We start from the raw sequence: 21,443 nt of genomic DNA, 5'->3' as shown, positions 1-21,443 counted from the left end.
CAAGAATCCTGGAGTTGCTCCTCCTGTGCAACCTGCTTATTCAGCTGCCTCGCAGTCTGGCCCAGACAACAGTGGTGGTGAGAAGGAGGAGCAGTAGATGCCACAGCCTGCTTGCTCCCTGGCCCTCTGCCTGTCCAGCAAGCAAGTGGCAGCAGTGACGAGAAAGAGGATGAGGAGCAACAGCAGCTGCTGACAATGGTGGTGAGAAGGCAGGCTCACTGAGGGAGGGGGCCCATCGAGGGTGTCTTGGCCAAAGGCGCTCAGAAACCAGGAACCAACACTGCCCTGGGGGTGGTGGATGGAGTGGGTAATTGGAATCATAGCCTTTACTAATTTTGCTCAGAACCATCTGTCATGACTGGATGATGTCTATGTGGTGTTCACTGAGCTCTTCCCTTCCTGAGTAAATTCACATAAACTCATCTGTTTATATTAGGGCTGTTAGCTGATCAAAGAAATCGTAGTTGATTAATCATTTGAGTTTTAAATGTACATACATTTGCATGTGAATAAAACAAGTGGTCTGAATGGAGAAAAACATTCTTTGTTTAGGTAATTGTGTGCAGCAGCAGACACCATCTTAGAGTCTTTTCCCACCAATGAGAGGGAAGAGAAAAGTGGAATGCTGCTTCTAAGATGGCACCTGACATCAGCTTTTTTGGAACTACTTGTATTTAAAGTAATCAACAGGTTTAAAGATCTGCTGCCTATTTTAATAAAGGGTGTTGTTTTTGTTGATTAAAAACTTTTAAATTGATTGACCTTAATGAATCAACCTTCAGCAAAGGAGTTCGTTACCTTGTCGTGGTGCTGGAGCTTGAGCACCTCAATGATGTCATGAGCTAAACCATGAAAAGACACCCAAGACGGGAAGGTCATGGCAGAGAGACTAAATACGACTAAATACGATCCCTGGGGAAGGAAATGGCAACCCACCCCAGTATTCTTGCCATGAAAACTAAATGGATCAGTACAACCAGAGATATGTCGGTATACCATCGGAAGATGGGACTCCCAGGTCGGAAGATGGTCAAAATGTTACAGGGAGGAACAGAGGATAAGTTCAACTAGCCCCAGATGTGATGACGCAGCTAACTCAAAGCCGAAAGGATGGCTAGCAGCCGATGGTGCTGGTGGTGAATGACGAATCCGATGTTCTAAAGATCAACACACCATAGGAACCTGGAATGTAAGATCTATGAGCCAGGGCAAATTGGATGTGGTTACCGGGGAGATGTCAAGATTAAATATAGACATTTTGGGTGTCAGTGAACTGAAATGGGCCACTTCACATCAAATGACCACGAGATCTACTACTGTGGACAAGAGGACCACAGAAGAAATGGAGTAGCCTTCATAATTAATAAAAAAGTGGCTAAAGCAGTGCTTGGATACAATCCAAAAAATGACAGAATGATCTCAATTCGAATTCAGGGTAAGCCATTTAACATCACAGTGATCCAAATATACGCCCCCAACCACAGATGCTGAAGAAGCAGAAGTAGATCACTTCTATGAGGATCTGCAGCACCTACTGGATAGTACACCAAAAAAAGATGTTATTTTCATTACAGGAGACTGGAATGCTAAGGTGGGTAGTCAAACGACACCTGGAATTACAGGCAAGCATGGTCTGGGAGAACAAAATGAAGCAGGACATAGGCTGATAGAATTTTGCCACGACAACTCACTGTGCATAACAAACACTCTCTTCCAACAACCTAAGAATCGACTTTATACATGGACTTCACCAGATGGTCAACACCGAAATCAGATTGACTACATCCTTTGTAGCCAAAGGTGGCGGACATCTATGCAGTTGGTAAAAACAAGACCTGGAGCTGATTGTAGTTCAGATCACGAACTTCTTATTGCACCATTTAGAATCAGACTAAAGAGAATAGGGAAGACCCACAGATCAGTTAGATATGAGCTCACTAATATTCCTCATGAATATGCAGTGGAGGTGAAGTATAGATTTAAGGGACTAGATTTAGTAGATAGGGTCCCGGAAGAACTATGGACAGAAGTTCGCAACATTGTTCAGGAGGTGGCAACAAAAAACGTCCCAAAGAAAAAGAAAACCAAGAAGGCAAGATGGCTGTCTGCTGAGACACTGGAAGCAGCCCAAGAAAGAAGGAAAGCAAAAGGCAACAGTGATCGGGGGAGATATGCCCAATTAAATGCAAAATTCCAGAGGTTAGCCAGAAGAGATAAGGAATTATTTTTAAACAAGCAATGCGTGGAAGCGGAAGAAGATAATAGAATAGGAAGGACAAGAGACCTCTTCCAGAAAATTAGAAACATCGGAGGTAAATTCCAGGCAAAAATGGGTATGATCAAAAACAAAGATGGCAAGGACCGAACAGAAGCAGAAGAGATCAAGAAAAGGTGGCACAAATATATGGAAGATCTGTATAGGAAGGATAATAATATCGGGGATAGATTTGACGGTGTGGTCAGAGAGCTAGAGCCAGACATCCTGAAGAGTGAGGTTGAATGGGCCTTAAGAAGCATTGCTAATAACAAGGCAGCAGGAGATGACGGTATCCCAGCTGAATTGTTTAAAATCTTGCAGGATGATGCTGTCAAGGTGATGCATGCCATATGCCAGCAAATTTGGAAAACACAAGAATGGCCAACAGATTGGAAAAAATCAACTTATATCCCCATACCAAAAAAGGGAAGCACCAAAAAATGTTCAAACTATCGAACAGTGGTTTATTTTACATGCCAGTAAGGTAATGCTCAAGATCTTGCAAGGTAGACTCCAGCAATTCATGGAACAAGAATTGCCAGATGTACAAGCTGGGTTTCGAAAAGGCAGAGGAACTAGAGACCAAATTGCCAACATCCGCTGGATAATGGAGAAAGCCAGGGAGTTTCAGAAAAACATCTATTTCTGTTTTATTGACTATTCTAAAACCTTTGACTGTGTGGATCATAACAAATTGTGGCAAGTTCTTGGTGGTATGGGGATACCAAGTCATCTTGTCTGCCTCCTGAGGAATCTGTATAATGACCAAGTAGCAACGGTAAGAACAGACCACGGAACAACGGACTGGTTTAAGATTGGGAAAGGGGTACGGCAGGGTTGTATACTGTCACCCTACCTATTCAACCTGTACACAGAACACGTCATGGGATGTGCTGGGCTTGATGAAGCCAAGGCTGGAGTTAAAATCGCTGGAAGAAATGTTAACAATCTCAGATATTCAGATGATACCACTTTGATGGCTGAAAGCGAGGAGGAGCTGAGGAACCTCATGACGAAGGTGAAAGAAGAAAGTGCAAAAGCTGGGTTGCAGTTAAACCTAAAAAAAACCAAGATTATGGCAACCAGCTTGATTGTTAACTGGCAAATAGAGGGAGAAAACGTGGAGGCAGTGACTGACTTTGTCTTTCTAGGCGCAAAGATTACTGCAGATGCTGACTGCAGCCAGGAAATCAGAAGACGTTTACTTCTTGGGAGGACAGCAATGACAAATCTTGATAAAATAGTTAAGAGCAGAGACATCACACTGACAACAAAGGTCTGCATAGTGAAAGCAATGGTATTCCCCGTAGTAACCTATGGCTGCGAGAGCTGGACCATAAGGAAGGCTGAGCGAAGGAAGATAGATGCTTTTGAACTGTGGTGCTGGAGGAAAATTCTGAGAGTGCCTTGGACTGCAAGAAGATCAAACCAGTCCATACTCCAGGAAATAAAGCCAGACTGCTTACTTGAGGGAAGGATATTAAAGGCAAAACTGAAGTACTTTGGCCACATAATGAGAAGACAGAACACCCTGGAGAAGATGCTGATGCTAGGGAAAGTGGAAGACAAAAGGAAGAGGGGCCGACCAAGGGCAAGGTGGATGGATGATATTCTGGAGGTGACGGACTCAACCTTGGGGGAGCTGGGGGTGGCGACGGTCGACAGGAAGCTCTGGCATGGGCTGGTCCATAAAGTCACGAAGAGTCGGAAGCGACTGACCGAATAAACAACAAAATGAATCAACTCAACAATGCTGTGCTAATTTTTTATATTTTAAATGTGTAACCCAGCTTTCAAACCCCATAAGAGCGCAATCCCATCGGATCTGCCCTTGATACTCATAAGCCTCCGAACTCAGAGGGTTACAAGTACCCAAAATGCTGTGCATCCCAGTCTGCAATTTAGCTAGACAGGTGTTTTTGCCCACCTAACTGAGGCATCAGGGAGGGGAAGGGGGGAAGGCTGAGGATACCTCATATCCCCGCTTCTCTGTCCCCTCCCCTCCTGCCAGTACACCCCCATTCCTTCCTCTCCAAGCTCGCATTTGCGAGCTTGAAGAGGCAGCTGGCACGGTTCTCTCCACACCGGCTCTGAGAGGGCAGAGGAGGGGGCGGAGAGCTCAGACTCCTGGGTTTGAGGTTGGAGGTTGTCTCTGGCCTCGGATCCATGAATCTGAAGTATCCTATGACACCCTGCTCCCCAGAAGCTGTCTAGGGGCCATAGGATTGCTCGCTAAAGCCCTCCCGGCTAGGCCATGCCACCTCCCTCCATCCCCGACTCACTGTCTCACTGCAAAGTCAATTGTTCAGGTTCTTTTTCCTCCCTGGTTTGATAATTACTATCATCCATTGCTGCCTCTCAAATATTTGCATAGCATGGTGTAGAATCCAGGTCTGTTGCATCATAGTTGTGACGATTGGCCTGTATTCACTACTAGGCAAACTATGTCAGCAGGCTAAGACGTCGTGGGGTTTTCTTTTTTAAAGCACACAACAGTTTCTTTACTGTGATGCTTGAGCCAGCAGTCGGTTGAATGCAAAAGATCATCACGGTAGCAATACAGTGGGACAACGGGTCACTCAGTTGCCATTTAATTATATATAATATACATTTGCAATTTTATTTTTGTTGGAAGAAGTGCTGTTCTCTATCCTGTGCTGGAGACTTCAGTGCTAGATTTAATCACAGGGCTGTTATGAACAGGGTAATGTCGCTCAGGCTGCTGCAGAGGAAGAAATGAGAAGCAGGCCCACAGTGTTGGCTCTGCTGAGAGGCCAGCTCCATCGGGCTCCTCCATTCCTCAACTGTCATCTAGCGGCAGGCAGAATTGGTGCCCGAGTTTGCTTGCTTTTGTCCACCTTCCACACTGTGGGCAGTTTCCAACTGTGTCATTCCATTAGCCCAAATGATGTTGCGCTAACGGAAACTAGGTTCTGAACTATGCGCAAGAGAAGAATCCAACTACATTTGCACAAGCGCGGTTGCTCAAGCGGTCATGTGTTATGCTTGTGCAACCAGTTGCACATAACTCTTGTGCAACCGGTTGTGCAACCAGTTGCACAAGTGTAGATTCACTTGTGGAAAGTGGAGTTCCACTAGCACAATTTGAGTTTGTGTGCTGACGGTATTGGATACTGCCCCATGTATTTGATACCCAAAGGATCTCTACTGGGGCCAGTGCTTAACATGTTCATTAATCATCTGGAGTTAGGGGTGCACAGTGAGGTGGCCTAGTTTGCAAATGACACCAAATCATAAAGGGTGGTAAAAACAAAAAGGGATTGTGAAGATCTCCAAAAGAATCCTTCCAAATTTTGGGGGAATGGGCATTAAAATGGCAAATGTGGTTCAGCGTAAGTAAATGTAAATTGATGCATACTGGGACAAAAAATCGTAACGTTATATATACACTGATGGGTCCTGAACTTATAATGACTGATAGGAAAGAGATCTTGGGGTCATGGTAGATAGTTCAACAAAAACACCAACCCATCATGGAACTGCTGTGAAAACGGAAAATTCCATGCTAGGACTCATTAGGAAAGGGATTGAAAATAATGTACCTATACAGATCTATGGTGTGACCACATGTGAAATACTGTATACAGTTCTGGTCGCTGAACCTCAAAAAGGATATTGTAGAGCTGGAAAAAGTGCAGAGAAGGGCAACCAAAATGGGCAGGAGCAACATTTGAGACTCCTTAGATTTTTTTTTAGGTGAGTAAAGAGGAGCATGATAGAGATTTATACAACTATGCACAGTGTGGAGAAAGCGGATATAGAGTTGTCTGGGAATTATGGGAGTTGCAGTGCAACACATCTGGAGGGCACTGGGTTGGGAACAGCTGCTCTAGGGGATTTTCAATTGTAAGTAACAGGAACAGAACCAGGGTTCTGGGCAATGACCTACAGTGGATTTCCCTTCTCCCTGCATTGGCTTTTTACATGCCCTGAGTGCAGGAAGCTCCTTTTGCCACAACTTGCTTCCCCATTGGCATAGACGCTGATTCTTCCTTACCCTCCCGCCTCTTCCCAGCACCAGGCTTGGAAGCTGCTGTTGCCCCCTGCCAGAGTCCCTCCAGCCCTGGCTCCCTACCTCTTCCAGCCTGAGCTGATCAGCACGTGGTGCACCATGCAGCAGAGAGCCGCAACTCCCATGCTCAGCACTGTCTGGCGCTGGGAAGGGCAGAGGAGGAGGCAGCAGTGTCTTGTGCACCGAGCCCAGACAATTGCTGGAAAAGGAAGGGGAGAGAAGACAAGGGAGGAGGAGGAGGCAGAAGAGGAAGCACCATCTGTGGTCACCAACAGGCCCTCTCTAAGGGTGTGAGCCTCTGAGAGTCTAATTGCTGATCTTTTGTTTGGACAGACTTAACTATGAGGACAGGGTGTCATGAAGGACTAGCACAGCGCCCATTCATTTGATAGATAGGTTGCCGGGGGCGGGGGAGAGGGATTGAAAACTGGAACCAGATTTCCTTATGTCAAAAATTGGCAGCCATGGCCATTGTGTGGAGATCGAAGCATAAAAAAAAAGCCACACTGGATCAGAACAAAGGCCTGTTTGGTCCGGCCTTCTGCTCCCACAGTGGCCAACCAGATACCTCCCTCTATGTCAGGGGTGGGCAACTTGTGGCCCTCTAGATGTTTTGGCCTTCAACTCCCATGATTCCCCACTATTGACTATGCAGGCTAGAGATGATGGGAGTTGTAGGCCAAAAATCCAGAGGGCGAAATGTTGCCCACCCCTGCTCTACGTATTATTGCTACTGCTACTTCTACCGCTACAATCTCTAGGCCCTTCTGCCTGCCTTTCCTTTTCCTAGGATTTGAGCAGCTCATCCAGTGACCTAAGACTACTAGGAACAGAGCAGAGCAGCCCATGGCAACTAGATGTCCACCTGCTCTAGCCATCTGTGTAGGGTAGCAGAGGCTTCAACACTCTGACTGAGGCCCTTAGTGCATTACAGTGAGGATTGTGAAGCACTTTGAAGGTTTCAAAGTATATGCCTACAAATGCGATGGCTTTTGTACAGATTTTGAGACTCATTTTGAACAGTGTTGCAGCCCTTTATCCTCTTTGTGAGGAACAGAAATCAAACAAATAAATACTTCAGGGTTTTTTCCCCCATCTCTGACAAGTACAATGTAAATATTATTGTATCCCCCCTCCCTCTTTTTTCCCTTCCACTAGAAAGAGCACGGGATTATCTGCACAAGACAGGAAGGTTCATTGTCATTGGTGGAATTGTCTCGCCCGTACATGACTCCTATGGAAAGCAGGTGGGTATATCCTTTTATTCTTTCCCTTGTTTTGTGAGATTACTAAAATCCAGTCAGAAGGAATGCTAATGGCACCTAAGATTGTTAGTTGAATAGAGCCTTTGTTACACTGGCCACCTGTTTTCTTATAACTGTGGTGGGACAGGCAGAAATCTAACAGGTGTGATTTTCCTGGCAGTGGAGAGAAGCTGTACCTGTTGAATATCTGTGTGTTGTGCAGAAGTAAAATGTGGCATCCTTCTTAAGAAGAGCTAAGTGTGTGAAGGAGTACGGTGCAGCTCATCCAGCTGATGCTTGCACCCTGTAGTGGAACTGACAGAAGGTGGTGGTTTTATGGGTCAGATAATCTCCTGTTTATTGCTCTGATGTGGGATGCATTTCTCTAGGTTTTAAAATCATCGTTTGAAACACAATTCTGTATAGCTGAAATTACCACCAGACCTGCTTAGTCACTTATCCATCAGAGGTGCCCGAGACATTTTGCTACCGTAGTCCATGTGCCAGACCAGGGGCGTTGCTAAGTTCTTAAAAGATCCAGGACACAGGCCCATAACGCAAATTTGCATATATATATATTCTATTAATAGAATACCAATTCTATTCCCCTCTGTGCAACCATTCCTCCTCATCCTATCATCCTCCAGCAACTCTTCATAAAAACAGATGTTTTGTTTTGTGCAACTCTCCTCTACCTCCTCCTTGCTATGTACAAGCTCTCATTATATCTTCCTCCCCATAACTTGATTTGTGCCAAGACTTTACCAGGTTTCAGCCAATGAGTCTGTTTTCAAACCTAGGGCTAAGTTTTATATATATATATATATATATATATATATATATATATTCGAGTCTAAGCACACCTCTAATATATATGTGTGCGAGTGTGGTGTGTGCATGTGGTGTGCTTGCATGTGTGTATAGATTACATACATACATAAGAAGTGTGCACTGACCCCCCACCCCACTTCAACTCAGACCCCAATTCAGCATTTTGGAAAACATCACGCTTCTGCTCTGGCCAATTTGTAGTTGGACCACTTCAGCTCAGCACCAAACCTGAGTCAAGGTTTAGTAAAATGAGTCTTTATGCTTCCTGTTGACTACCATTGGAAATTAAAAAAAAAAAAAACTAACTTTTTCTCTTGGTCAGAACTGGATGATCATTTCAGGCATAGTAGCCCCCTAGAAGGGGATCACACCTGCCCAATGTCAGAAAAATAGGTGCAGTTTATAGTTTGATTTTCTTTTAAAGGGAACTGCCAATAACATTTTTATTACTTGGAAGAATTGGATAAACATTTCAGGATTCGTTGCCCCATCAGAGGCGATCATGTCTCCAAATTTCAGAATGATAACCACAAGAGTTTTTGTGCAAGGGTGGCCTTGACATTTTGAGGTCTCCAAAAGAGGACATACTTCTCTCCTTATTTTCCTTGTGGACCATTGTTCTGAAAATTACAGACAGCCTAGAGTTGTCCCTAAGTAAGAAACCAGCAAAGTTTCAGAAGGATAGGTGCAGCAGTTCATGTGGAAGGGGAGTTCTCCAGTTTGGGGGAGGGGGTGGTTTGCTTTCCCATCACCCCTCCCCCAATAGTTTTTCAGCTAAATTTGTATGAAAATGCACAGGTGTCTCCCAGGCAAGAAACCTGCAAAGTTTCTGAAGGATATACATGCATGCAGATTTAGAATGACTAGAATTTATTTACATTTCACCAATACTAGCAGCAGGGGAACATGGGTGGGAAGGTGCTATTGCACTCATGTCCTACTTGTGGGTTTCCTATGGGCATGTGGTTGGCCACTGTGTGAATAGAATGCTGGACTGGATGGACCTTGGTCTGATGCAGCATGGCTCTTCTTATGTTCTTAAACAGAGAGTGCCTCTGAGCATATACAGAATGCTTTTCTTTCACCACTGAGCACTTACATTCTTCCCCTACCAATTCTATTCCCCTCTGTGCAACCATTCCTCCTCATCCTATCATCCTCCAGCAACTCTTCATAAAAACAGATGTTTTGTTTTGTGCAACTCTCCTCTACCTCCTCCTTGCTATGTACAAGCTCTCATTATATCTTCCTCCCCATAACTTGATTTGTGCCAAGACTTTACCAGGTTTCAGCCAATGAGTCTGTTTTCAAACCTAGGGCTAAGTTATGGAGAAACTCTGAGCATGTACTAAGTGCCTTTCCCTCACCACTGAAGCTAGAGTTCATGCAAAATGAAAAAAACACAAATGACAAAGCAAGCATAGGACTGAGTTGAAAGGGTAGTCAGTTCATTAGATGGAATTGGGTAGGCACTGTATTAAGCCTGCAATACCATGCTCACAACTCAGGACTTATTTCTGAGTAAACATGCAGAACATCAAGGTGCAAACCTCCCGGCAAAAGTAACTCGTGCTGGAATCCTAAGCACACTTTCCTGAAGGTAAGCCTCATTAAATATACTGGGGCTTCTGAGTAGGCATACATAGGATTGTATAAATGAGCAGTATTTATCTCCCCTCCACCTAAAAACAAACAAACCAAAACCTCCTATTTTTATTAAAGCTTTCTGTTCATAAGAACATAGGAAACTGCCTTATACTGAGTCAGACCCTGGGTCCATCTAGCACAATATTGTTGACACTAACTGGCAGCAGCGGCTCTCCAGGGTTTCAGGCAGGATTCTTTCCTAGCCCTACCTGGAGATGCTGGGGATTGAACATGGAACCTTCTGCATACCAAGCATGTGCTCCACCACTGAGCTATAGCCTTTCCTATTGCTGTATAATGGCAACTGACAAACAAAACAGCCCCAGATTTGTTTCTCTCCAACCATGTGAACCCATTTTTCTCAAAGACTTGAGTGAGAACGAGAAAAAACCCTCTTGTCTGTTTGTATAAAGTTAAATACAGCTCAGAATTTCTCTTGCCCACTGAAGATAATTGTCTTTAAAAATTCCTCAAGATATGCTCTGGGTGGAATAAAGAAGAGAAAGACAGAACAGGATAGAGGAGGGAAGAAAAGAAGAATGGTGACTGGAAATGCGGGGTGGGGAGTGGGGAGTAGAGGGAATTCCCTAAGCCAAGTGGCTCCTTTCAGAGAGGTAGTACTTCAGAGGAATTTAGGAGGCCATGGAGGGTTTGTAAGGATTGCACATACTTAAATTAACTTTATGAGGTGAGGTGGCTGAGGGCTTTTTCTAGCTTTTTTAAAAGCCTTAGCAATTCCTCAGTCATGATGCCACATAGTCCTAACCCTCCTTTTGAAATAATTTGAGTCCTACAGTAAAATCAGGTGCTGTGTGAAATACCAATATTTCACATTAAGCTCTTTCTTCCCTTCCTCCTCCCTCTTCAAAATTTCATTGCAAGCAAGCTCCCAACAGCGGGCGTGTAAGAGCAGAAAAGTAGGGGGAGAGAGGTTTTTTGCACCTCAAAAAAAACACAACCCTACACCAGAGATTAGGGATAGTGACCCCCTAATGGTCACCTTCTGATTAGTATCTCTAATCCCCTGTGTGGCTTGGCAGTTTTTACTTTTTATTTTAGTCTTTGAGAAAAGGAAACTTTATGCATGGCTAGCACAAAAACCACTGGACCTAACTGTCTGAAATTTGGCAGGTTCAGTCAGCTCCATAGGGGCTGCCAGATCCCCAGATTCCATGCATGTATGTGGAAGCACACACACACAAATATAACTCTTTGCTTTAACAGATTTTCTTGAAAATAGCAAGTTTTACCTGTGGCTAGCACAAAAGCCACTAGGCATTACTTCTGAAATTTGGCACATTCAGTCATCTATATAGGGGCTGCCAGGTCCCCAAACTCTATGAAGTTATGTGGAAGCACACAAAAATATATAGTTCTTTGCTTTGACGGATTTTCTTGAAAATAGCAAATTTCACCTGTGACTAGCACAAAAGCCCCTAGGCCTAACTGCCTGATATTGGGCAGGTTCAATCAGCTCCATGGGGGCTAGCAGGTCTCCAAATATTATGTATGTATCATACAAAATAAAAAGATTATGGCCATTTCTGTTTTCCAATGCAAGTCAATGGGAAAATGTAAAAAAAAATGGCAATTAGGACAACTCAGAAGATCTGGGGCACAGCTCAAAAGTCCTGGGGGCCCATGCCTAGGTGCTCCTCCTAACGATGCCCCTGTGCCAGACCAAAAATTGGTATCAAGGTGGCAAAATTTCATTATGATTTTTTGAAAGATGTATATCCCTGGATTGTATTTTCATGTGATAGCTCATTCTGACTGGTTGCTTAAGCTTTTTGCGATGCCATCAAGATGGCCAAAATTTTGCCACGGTACTTGATACCAATATATTAGTTTTTAGCTCGTGGCCCACGGACTATCTGAGCTGAAGGACAAGATGGTACCTCTCCCCCATTCCAGATGCTGACTGAACTGGCAGTTGAATCTCGACCACAGCTGAAGACAGCAGGTCAACTTAGGGAGTGTAAGACAAGCTGTGTGGTACTCTCTCCTCCTCCAGCACCACCACTCCATGTCCGTCAGCATCTTCTACCCAAGACGGCTGCCTCACCCTGTCTAATGGTAGGGCCTGTTCTGATAAACATCCTGCAGGAGCCCTAGCTGAAAAAGAAGAGGGGACTGTACCTTAGAAAATGTGTATGAGGAGTGCTGTAGCAGAGTGACAGAGTGCATGAATTGAACACATAAGGTTCCAGATTCAGTCCCTGGCATCTGCCTTTAAATCAGGGGTGGGGAATGTGTGCCCCCCCCCCCCGACATTGGCTATGCTGGTGAGGGCTGATGGGAGTTGCAGTCCAACAGTATCTGGAGGGCCACATGTTCCCAATCCCTGATTTAAAAGGGTCTCAGGTAGCAGGGCTGTGAAAGACCTCTGCTGTGGTCTTGGAGATCAGAGGCCGGTCGCAGTGCAGTACTGGGCCAACGGCCTGACTCAGTATACAGCAGCTTCATATTTTTATATTATACTTCAGTGTTTTCAGATTAGCCATATTAATAGTTTCTACTGGAAGATCCAGAGCCGTTCAGGAGGAATAACTCTGCACATATGATAGGTTAGACTGGGAATTGCTGCCCAGTTGAGACTACCCAGTGAGTTTGAACTCAAGTCTCCCAACTCCATCCAATGATGCCACAATGTTTCCCAGGCTCAAAAGCCCAGGTCTAGCGAACCACTTAAGTTAAGGGACTGGATTTAACCTTAGGGAAGTCCAGTGCTGCAAAATGCCTTTTCATCATACCTGCTGATGAATTACTATCTTACAGGGTTTGGTCTCCAGCCGACACCGTCTGACAATGTGCCAGCTGGCCGTTCAGTCCTCCGATTGGATAAGGTATAGTAGTGCATCATATAAAATATGTTCTCTGCAATGGCTAAGAGAATTCTTCTCTCTATGTAACACCTGTCAGAAAGCCCATAGGAACGTATTCTCTTAGGGCCTAGAATCCAGGGCTTACTGGCTCGGCACTAGATTCTCTCCTTATGGAAGTGCAAACACACATACGGACTATGGTGTCCAGATGCAAAAGGAGACAAGGCTCCTGCACCTTTAATAGTTGTGTAGGGAATTTTAACAGATGTAATTTCTCATGCAAGCTGAACTTTCCTCTTCTCTGTAACTATGACCAGTGCAAGAGCCTTGTCCTCTTTTGCATCTGGCCACCCTAGTACAGACAGAGACTTCAGATAGTTCAGATAAAGAGTGGTCAGCTTTATTCAGAGGTTGGCATTGCAGAAGAGGCAGTGCACACATTCCCCATGTTTCCGGCATGAACGTATGTTTAAGAGTACGTGAATTATCTTTTAGGTAACACATTAAAATTACACACACAAGCATGCAGGAAACAAATTATTCAGTAATGTATTGAGCATGCTCTGACAGTGTTCAGATGCATAAAAATAACTTTATATTTCTGAGCAAGATGCCTACAGCTGCAATCCTAAACACAATTACTAGGGAGTAAGTTTCATTGAACATGGTGGGACTTACTTCTGGGTAAACATGCGTATTATTCTTCTGTAAAGGACAATGCTTTCTGCTCACCATCAGAATGTAGGTACTAACTTGATGCAGTGAAGTCCTTAGGGCACAATCCTATCGCATGTTTAGACAGAAAAAGTCCTGCAACTACTGCTGTTCCCCAGACAGCCACATTAGGAGTTTTTGGACCATTTTTTTGTTTAAACATGCATAGGATTGCACCCTTAGGACGCAATCCTGTGGCCACTAGACAGCAGCTAGATGGCCATAGGATATGGTGTGTTCTGGGAATCGACCGACCTCAGAGCCCACGCTTCGAGGTTGGTTGGTTCCTGGAGAACTGACCTCCCCCACTTCTACACTGCCTTGGAGGCAGCACGGAACAGCCCTGTCCTCTGTGCTCGCAAGAGGAGCGCGGAGCGGCCAGAAAGGGGCGTGGCTGGGGGCGTTCTGGAGCGGGGAGAGCGTAGCTGACTGTATGACACATCCTATGTGTTGTGCAGCAGCCTCCTCCCCCGCTCTGTGCTCCCGTGGCTAGACAGCCGCAATCGGCTGTCTAGCCGAAAAAGCAGAGCAGGAGGAGCACGGAGGGAACAATTCCCTCCGTGCTTCTCCTACCCTGCTTTGGATAGGCGGTCGCCCCTGAGTTTGGAGGTGGCCGCCTATCTCGATAAGATTGCTCCCTTAATATCTTAACTAGCTCAAAATAGTAGTTTTAGAAAACAGGGATTTTTCATGTTGTCTTTTTCTCAAATATATCTTTGGCGCAGGAGCTAAGGAAAGCTCCTATATGAGCCTTCCTGAAATCCCCCTGTGTGTGCCAGAGCAGTGTCTGACTGGGGCAAGGGAGAGGGTCTTTTTGCCAGCTGTGCTCAAGCTCTGGAACTCCTTGCCTAGGAAGATCCACTTAACCCCTTCTCTGATTTTTTCCACAACAGAGTGAAAACTTTTATTTATAGCAGGGGTACACAACCTTTTTGGCCCCAAGGGCTGCAACTAGGGTATGCTGTGTGTGTGTGTGTCGGGGGGGGGGATGCATGCACACATGCACACAAATGCTTTTAGGCACACAAAGCATAGCTCAATTTGATGCAGGTGTTGCACAAAATGCTAGTTTCGCCCCCTGGAGGCTAGTCCAATTTGCCCCAAAGAGGAGAGTCAACTTCAGGCTGGGTCCAACTCGATTTTATTGTTTGCAAACAGTTCGACAAAGGAGCTCACGCTCAAAAGCAGAGTCGACCCTGGGCAACCCCCGCGCTACAGTTTTATCACTTAGCTTGCATTCCTCAGCCAGCGTGTTACTTTTGATTGGTTGCCAGCGGTTTGCTTAGCAACCTTATCTTAGGGTTACTGTCTGCTCATTCCAGGCATGCGCAGCTTTTACAATACTACGTGCTGCTTAAGACACATACAATGGCTTTTAGGTTACATTTTTACTACACAGGTGTACTCAGACGTAAGGCTCAGTGTACAACAGCTTTCAGGCATGCAAAGCACAGCCCAACCCCATGCATGTCTACTCAGAAGTAAACCCCAATGCAGTAGCTTTTAGGCATGCGAATCACAGCTCAATTCTAACAGTTTAAGGTATTTATATTTTAAATGTCTTTAAATCACTCTTATCTCTGATCACTAGAGAGACAAATGGTTTTTTTCTTTTCCCAAAGCTGCTGTGGGGAAAAGTGGCTGGGGGCCTCACAATCTGCAGCCGAGGGTTGTGCACCCCTGATTTATAGGAAGGCTTTCAGTTTTTACTGAAGCCTCTTTAGCTGTTTTTAACTTGTGTTCTTCTTCTTCTGCTTGTTTCTTTTTTGGTGATGGTGCTTTTAGGGGTTTTACTGTATTTATAAGCTTTTGCATATTTACTGCCTTTCATTATATTTTTGTTGTGTTTGGATATTCTATTTTTGTTAGCCACCATGAGCTTTTTAGGAAGGGTGGGATAGAAATGCTTGAAATAAAAATGTAAAAGCTTTAGGTTTTTTTATATGGCTTCTGCAAGAACAGCTAAAACAAACTCTTTAGCAATCATTGTCCACATTTAAAGAAAGTTTTGATTACATAGGGAATAGACCTTTCGTGCTTAATAGGAACCTACAAATTCAGCACTCTGTAAGCATTTTCTGATTGGCCAATTATAAACTTCTAGGTTTGAGTCAGATGTGGGACAGAAAGACCAGAGATTGCAGATCAAATATGATATGAAGATATACGTTCAGATCCATACTCCCACAGTATCAGTAAGGCCCAGGTTGCCCAACAATGGAGACATCACAGCTGGAGTTATTGCAGACACTGTTCTTAGCTGGACAGGGCTTGCACAGAAAGCAAATGGCTATTAATTTTCTGTAGTGGTACTACCAGAACATGTTGCTTGGAATTTGGTGGAAAATGTGCATTTTGATGGGTTTGTTGTCATGAAGTTCAGTGTGTAAGAAATCTGGGTAACAGGACTGAGAAGTGCTGGAAAAGTGGCGGTGGTGAGGAGGCTTGAATGTAAGGATCATATTAACATACATAGGCCATGAAACAGAAAAAAAGGCTGCTTAAGAGGCTAAAACTGTGCCTGGACAAGGCTATACGTTAACTGATGGTTATTAGCTGCTACCTTTGAGAATTAGTCATGAAGGCAGGCAGATGAAACATCCTTTTTGCCCTCAGACTGGCCTGGGGAAGGCAGATGAGATAAGTCTGTTTTTTAATTTAAAAAATGAAGAAGCCTGTAGTTTGAAGTGAGGACTGAGGATCAAACAGCTAAGCTGGAGCCCTGGAAGGTTTCAGGGCACCTGCTGCAGTGATAAGCTGCGAATCATTATGCTTAACCTGTATATTTGAAAATCAACACAAATATTAACAAAATGGTAGTAAGCCTCCACTGACTTCATTCCAAGGAAAGTGAAAGTGCTGCACCCCCTGGGAATTCTCACTGCCTGGAGAATTCGGGTGCGCAAAACAATATTTTACTCAATGTTAATAAAAAAAATCTAGGCCTGAACCGCACAAGTGGTTGTGACCTACCAATTGTCAGCCAGCAGCCATATAGGGCAGGTTTGCTGATCATTTTCAGCCACAATGGCTTAAATAAGACACCATGGTTTGCAGCACGTGCCATTCGGTAACCAACCCCCACTTGCAGGTTGGTGTGTCACCTGAAACCAGTGAGGGTGGGTTGTTGGTGTGGTTAACCAGGGCTGTTTTAGGGTTGTGAGTAGTTTGTTAACCATGCCAACAACCCACTCTCTCTGGCATCAGACAACACAACTGTCTGCAAGTGGGGGTTGGGAATATTGAACGGGTGTCTGCAGGTACCCAGCGCGTGTTACAAACCACGGTGACTTACTTAACCCACCATGGCTGAGAATGACTGTGCGAACCAGGTCACTTGTATGGCCTTGCTAGTTGCTTGATCACATTCCCAACCTTTTTTCTTTCTTTTTTAAGTAATTGGTAGGTAGCAAAAGTTGGGGCCGCAGTGGCTTAGTGGTTAAGACGCTGAACTGCAGACTGGAAGGTCGGCAGGAGCAGTTCGAGACCCGAGTGCTGCGTGACGGAGTGAGCTCCCATCTTCAGTCCCAGCTTCTGCCAACCTAGCAGTTCGAAAGCAAGAAATTGCAAGTAGATAAATAGGTACCGCCTTGGCGGGAAAGGTAACAGCATTCTGTGCACCTCGGTGTTCAGTCATGCTGGCCACATGACCATGGAAGGGTCTTCGGACAGCACTGGCTCTTCGGCTTAGAAACGGGGATGAGCACCGCACCCTAGAGTCGGACACGACTGGTTGAGGACACCTTTACCTTTTTAGGTAGCAAAAGTAGGGCATCTATTGGTGTTCCACTGGGGGCCCGCCCTACGTAGTTAATGGGCATCATTTTGCTTGGTTAGTTGCCAATTTTTCAGGCCTGATCCAATTGCTTTATTATGAACTAATAAAAGTTGTCCTGTATCACCCCATTGCCTCGAGTGAGTTAACCTTGGATAACCTCTTTCCCACTTCCCACCCCCACAATTATCTTGAGATACCCTGTTTTGCATGAATGAGCCCTTCGCAACATTATTAGTGAGAGTGTTGTAATTAGCGAGTTCACATCTCCGAAAACCTCAGGTGGAAAGTATAAGAAAAGAGAGTTTGGCTAAGAAAATGTTTAAGAAACAACCCAATTTAGCAGCTCATTAACTTTTCAATTAAGACCTTGTGCTGCCCACTCAGCCTGTGAGATTTTGATGCTTTCCTTTTTCACAGGCTGAGTGATGTCAGGGAGCTTGGGGATTTTGGCACACTTTCACAGTGCGCTCCCACACCCTGTGAGAGATGGATGTAACAGTGCTGGACTGCTGCAGCTCCTGGAAATGCCCGGGGTGGGATTTGTGAATGAGGAGACATCCTGGGTTTCAGGAGATGCATAGATGGGCAGGCATTAAAATAAGCTTTCTTTGTAACGCGAAACTAGATAAGAGATCCTGGTACCTGTATGTTTTCTCCTGCAGGGCAAATGGCAGGTTTACAGGTAGGATTTACATCAGGGAAATTACATAGGAAGAAAAGGTTCCCCCCCACCACCACTTCCCAAAACTGCTCCCCAATTCCTCCCCCCATCCCTTCCTGGCTGCTTTAAATTAAAACACAAAAACAAATACAGGAGACCAAATCATGGATCTCCAAGCAATTTGTCTTGTCTGACCCTTATTTAGGGACCCTTGTGTAAAACAAAGAAACCCTCAGACTTTTGAGTTCTTATGACTGCTAAAGAAAGTGTCTTTGGTAGGAGCATTACATCTCCAGAAGGAGTTTTGTTTAGCTGACATCAAGCCAAGAGTAAGCTACATGATACAAGTGTGAGTGGGCTATTTGATAGGTGTGCAATGCATACAACCATACATATATGTATGTAATATGGGAAGAACATATTCTTGAAATAAGGGTAGGCAATTAATGGAGTGGGATCCAACTCCAAAAATATTTTTAAGAAACAGCAACCTTGTACATGCATTTCCATTAGAGCTGCAATACCAGCTCTAATACCATAGATCAGGGATGGGCAACATATGGCTCTCCAGGTGTTGTCGGACTGCAGCTCCCATCACCCATCATCATTGGCTATGCTGGCTAGGGTTAATGGGAGTTGCGGTCCGACAGCTGGAGAGCCATACATTCCCCATCCCTGCCACAGATAGAACTTTCATGTTGCCTCAAATGCAATATCTTCCAATAGGTAACAGTTCACGGAGTGACAGTCAGCACAAGTGTAGAGAAATCTACATGCATGTGTGAACCAGCCCACATTTTGTTGTTGTTCAGTCGTGTCCGACTCTTCGTGACCCCATGGACCATAGCACGCCAGGCCTTCCTGTCCTCCACTCTCTCCCAGAGTGTGCTCAAGAGCCCATATTTACTAGTGCATAATATCTCTTATGTTGGAGTAATAGAGGAACATAGTAGTAGCTTTCCGTGTTATACACCCTCCCCAACCCTATCCACGTCAAATATTCATAGATCTCACCACTGGGGAAATGTATAACATCTGGACTAGGCCTTGGGGTGGGCAAACAAATGTAGGCTAAAACATCTGGTGGGCCACAGGTTAGCCACCGCTACACTAGGAGCTCATTCATTCTTCTCCCCTCTAATTGGAGTTGACACATCTCCCTGTGAGTGACTCCTTGCGTTAGCTGTCACCCAGGAACTGCAAGTCACTTGTGCTTCCTCTCCCCCTGCCCCCCATAAGCAAATCTCCTCATGCTGCCTTCCAAACATGCCACCCTACACTTCAAGAGTCCTGGTCAGCAGCCAGTTTTCCTGGAGGGACACCTTGAAAATGGTTTGTGTAAGTACTGATATAGGCCAGCTCAAGGAAGCCTTCCCCAACCTGGTGCCCGCCACATGTTTTGGACTTCACCTCCCATCAGCCCCAACCAGTATGGCCAATGGTCAGGAATCATGGGAGTTGTAGTCCAAAACACCAGGTTGGGGAAGGCTGCCTTCAGGGTTCGTCAGACCTTGTAATTCAGAACAGGAGTTCACACAAGGGAAAAGATTTTATTTTATTTATTATTAAATTTATTAATCGCCCATCTGGCTGGTCACCCAGCCACTCTGGGCGATGTACAACATACAATAAAACAGTTTAAAACAATAAAATTCTACAATAAAAACATTTTCTAAAATACCCTAAGCCACCCCAAATGCCTGCCTGAACAACCACATTTTTAATGCATGACAGAAGCTCATTAAAGAGGGGGCATGACGGAGTTCCCTAGGGAGGGAGTTCCACAGAGTGGGGGCCACCACAGAAAAGGCCCTCTCCCTCGTCCCCACCAGTCTAGCTGTCCTGGCTGATGGGACAGAGAGAAGGCCATCTGAGGCTGATCTTGTTAAGCGGCCTGTCTGGTGCTGCTGGAGGCGCTCCTTAAGATAGGCTGGGCCGGAACCATATAGGGTTTTAAAGGTCAAAACCAACACCTTGAATTTGGCCCGGAAAACAACTGGTAACCAGTGCAACTCCTTCAGCACTGGAGTGATGTGATCTCGCTGGCGGCTGCCTTTAATCAGGCGAGCCGCCGCGTTCTGTACCAGCTGCAGCTTCTGAACCGTCTTCAAGGGTAACCCCACATAGAACACATTACAGTAGTCTAAACTAGAGGAGACCAGGGCATGTACTACCGATGGGAGCAGATGGTCGGGAAATAAGGGGCGCAGCCGCTGTATCAGATGGAGTTGATACAGCGCTGTCTGGCTCACAGCTGACACCTGAGCCTCCATGGACAGCTGGGAGTCCAAAATGACCCCCAGGCTGCGGACCTGGTCTTTCAAGGGTAGCCGTACCCCATTCAACACCAGGTCAACATCCCCTAGCCTCCTCTTGTCTCCCACCAAAAGTACCTCGATCTTGTCAGGGTTCAGCTTCAGCTTATTCCTCCCCATCCAGCCACTCACCGTCTCCAGACATTTGGACAGGGATTCTATGGCCAACCTTGGTGAAGATTTAAACGAGAGGTAGAGCTGCGTGTCATCCGCATATTGATGACACTGCACCCCAAACCTCCTGATGATAGCCCCCAGCGGCTTCACATAGATGTTAAATAGCATCGGGGAGAGGATGGAACCCTGTGGCACCCCACAAGTGAGTGGCCACGGGTCCGAAACCTCCTCTCCCAGTGCTACCCTCTGGTACCTGCTGGAGAAGAAGGACCAGAACCACCGCAATATGGTGGCTCCAATGCCCAACCCCTCCAGACGGTCCAGGAGGATACTGTGGTCAACGGTATCAAAAGCCGCTGAGAGGTCGAGGAGAACAAGGAAGGAGCATTCACCCCTGTCCAGAGCCCTCCTCATATCATCTACCAAGGCGACCAAGGCCGTTTCTGTCCCATGCCCAAGCCTGAAGCCCGACTAAAATGGGTCTAGATAATCAGTTTCTTCCAAGTGTGCCTTCAACTGCACTGCCCCCACCCGCTCAATCACCTTGCCCAAAAATGGCAGATTTGAGACTGGGCGAAAGTTGTTCAGAACTTGAGGATCCAAGGAGGGCTTCTTTAAGAGCGGTCTTATCACTGCTTCCTTGAGGGCTAATGGCATCACTCCCTCCTCAAGGGAGGCATTCACCACCGCCCTGATCCCCTCACCCAGTCTCTCTCTGCAGCCCATAATGAGCCAAGATGGGCAAGGATCAAGTAAGCAGGTGGTTGGCCTTACAGATGAAAGCACCTTGTCCACTTCATCAGGAGGAAGAAGCTGGAACCGATCCCACAAAACCGGTTTGCCACAGGCCGCCTCTTGCTCACTAACTGTATCCACAGTGTGCAGAGTAACACACCTAATCTGATCAATTTTATCTGCAAAGTACCTTGCCAAGGCCTCACAGGAGGCCTTAGAATGCTCCAGTGGTTCCAGAGCCACAGGACCGACCAGGCTCCGGACCACTTGGAACAGCCTCCTGGGA

General features: G+C 45.6%; 1 protein-coding gene across 1 annotated transcript in view; it reads left to right on the top strand.

Annotated features, from left to right (window-relative positions):
• The window catches only part of NMNAT2 (nicotinamide nucleotide adenylyltransferase 2), a 118,580-nt gene that overhangs the window by 61,618 nt on the left and 35,519 nt on the right, over window positions 1–21,443 (top strand). The window contains exons 2-3 of the mRNA XM_084851329.1: window positions 7,449–7,537; window positions 12,791–12,858. Coding sequence (XP_084707455.1) covers window positions 7,449–7,537; window positions 12,791–12,858 — 157 coding nt within the window. The remainder of the gene's footprint in view (window positions 1–7,448; window positions 7,538–12,790; window positions 12,859–21,443) is intronic.

This window comes from Heloderma suspectum, chromosome 4 (assembly GCF_057233095.1).
Source record: "Heloderma suspectum isolate Gila_16-S chromosome 4, 16-S_ref, whole genome shotgun sequence".
In the NCBI taxonomy this organism is placed as follows: Eukaryota; Metazoa; Chordata; class Lepidosauria; order Squamata; family Helodermatidae; genus Heloderma; species Heloderma suspectum.
The sequence above is the reverse complement of the archived record's forward strand: the minus strand, read 5'-3'. Positions and strand labels throughout refer to the sequence as shown.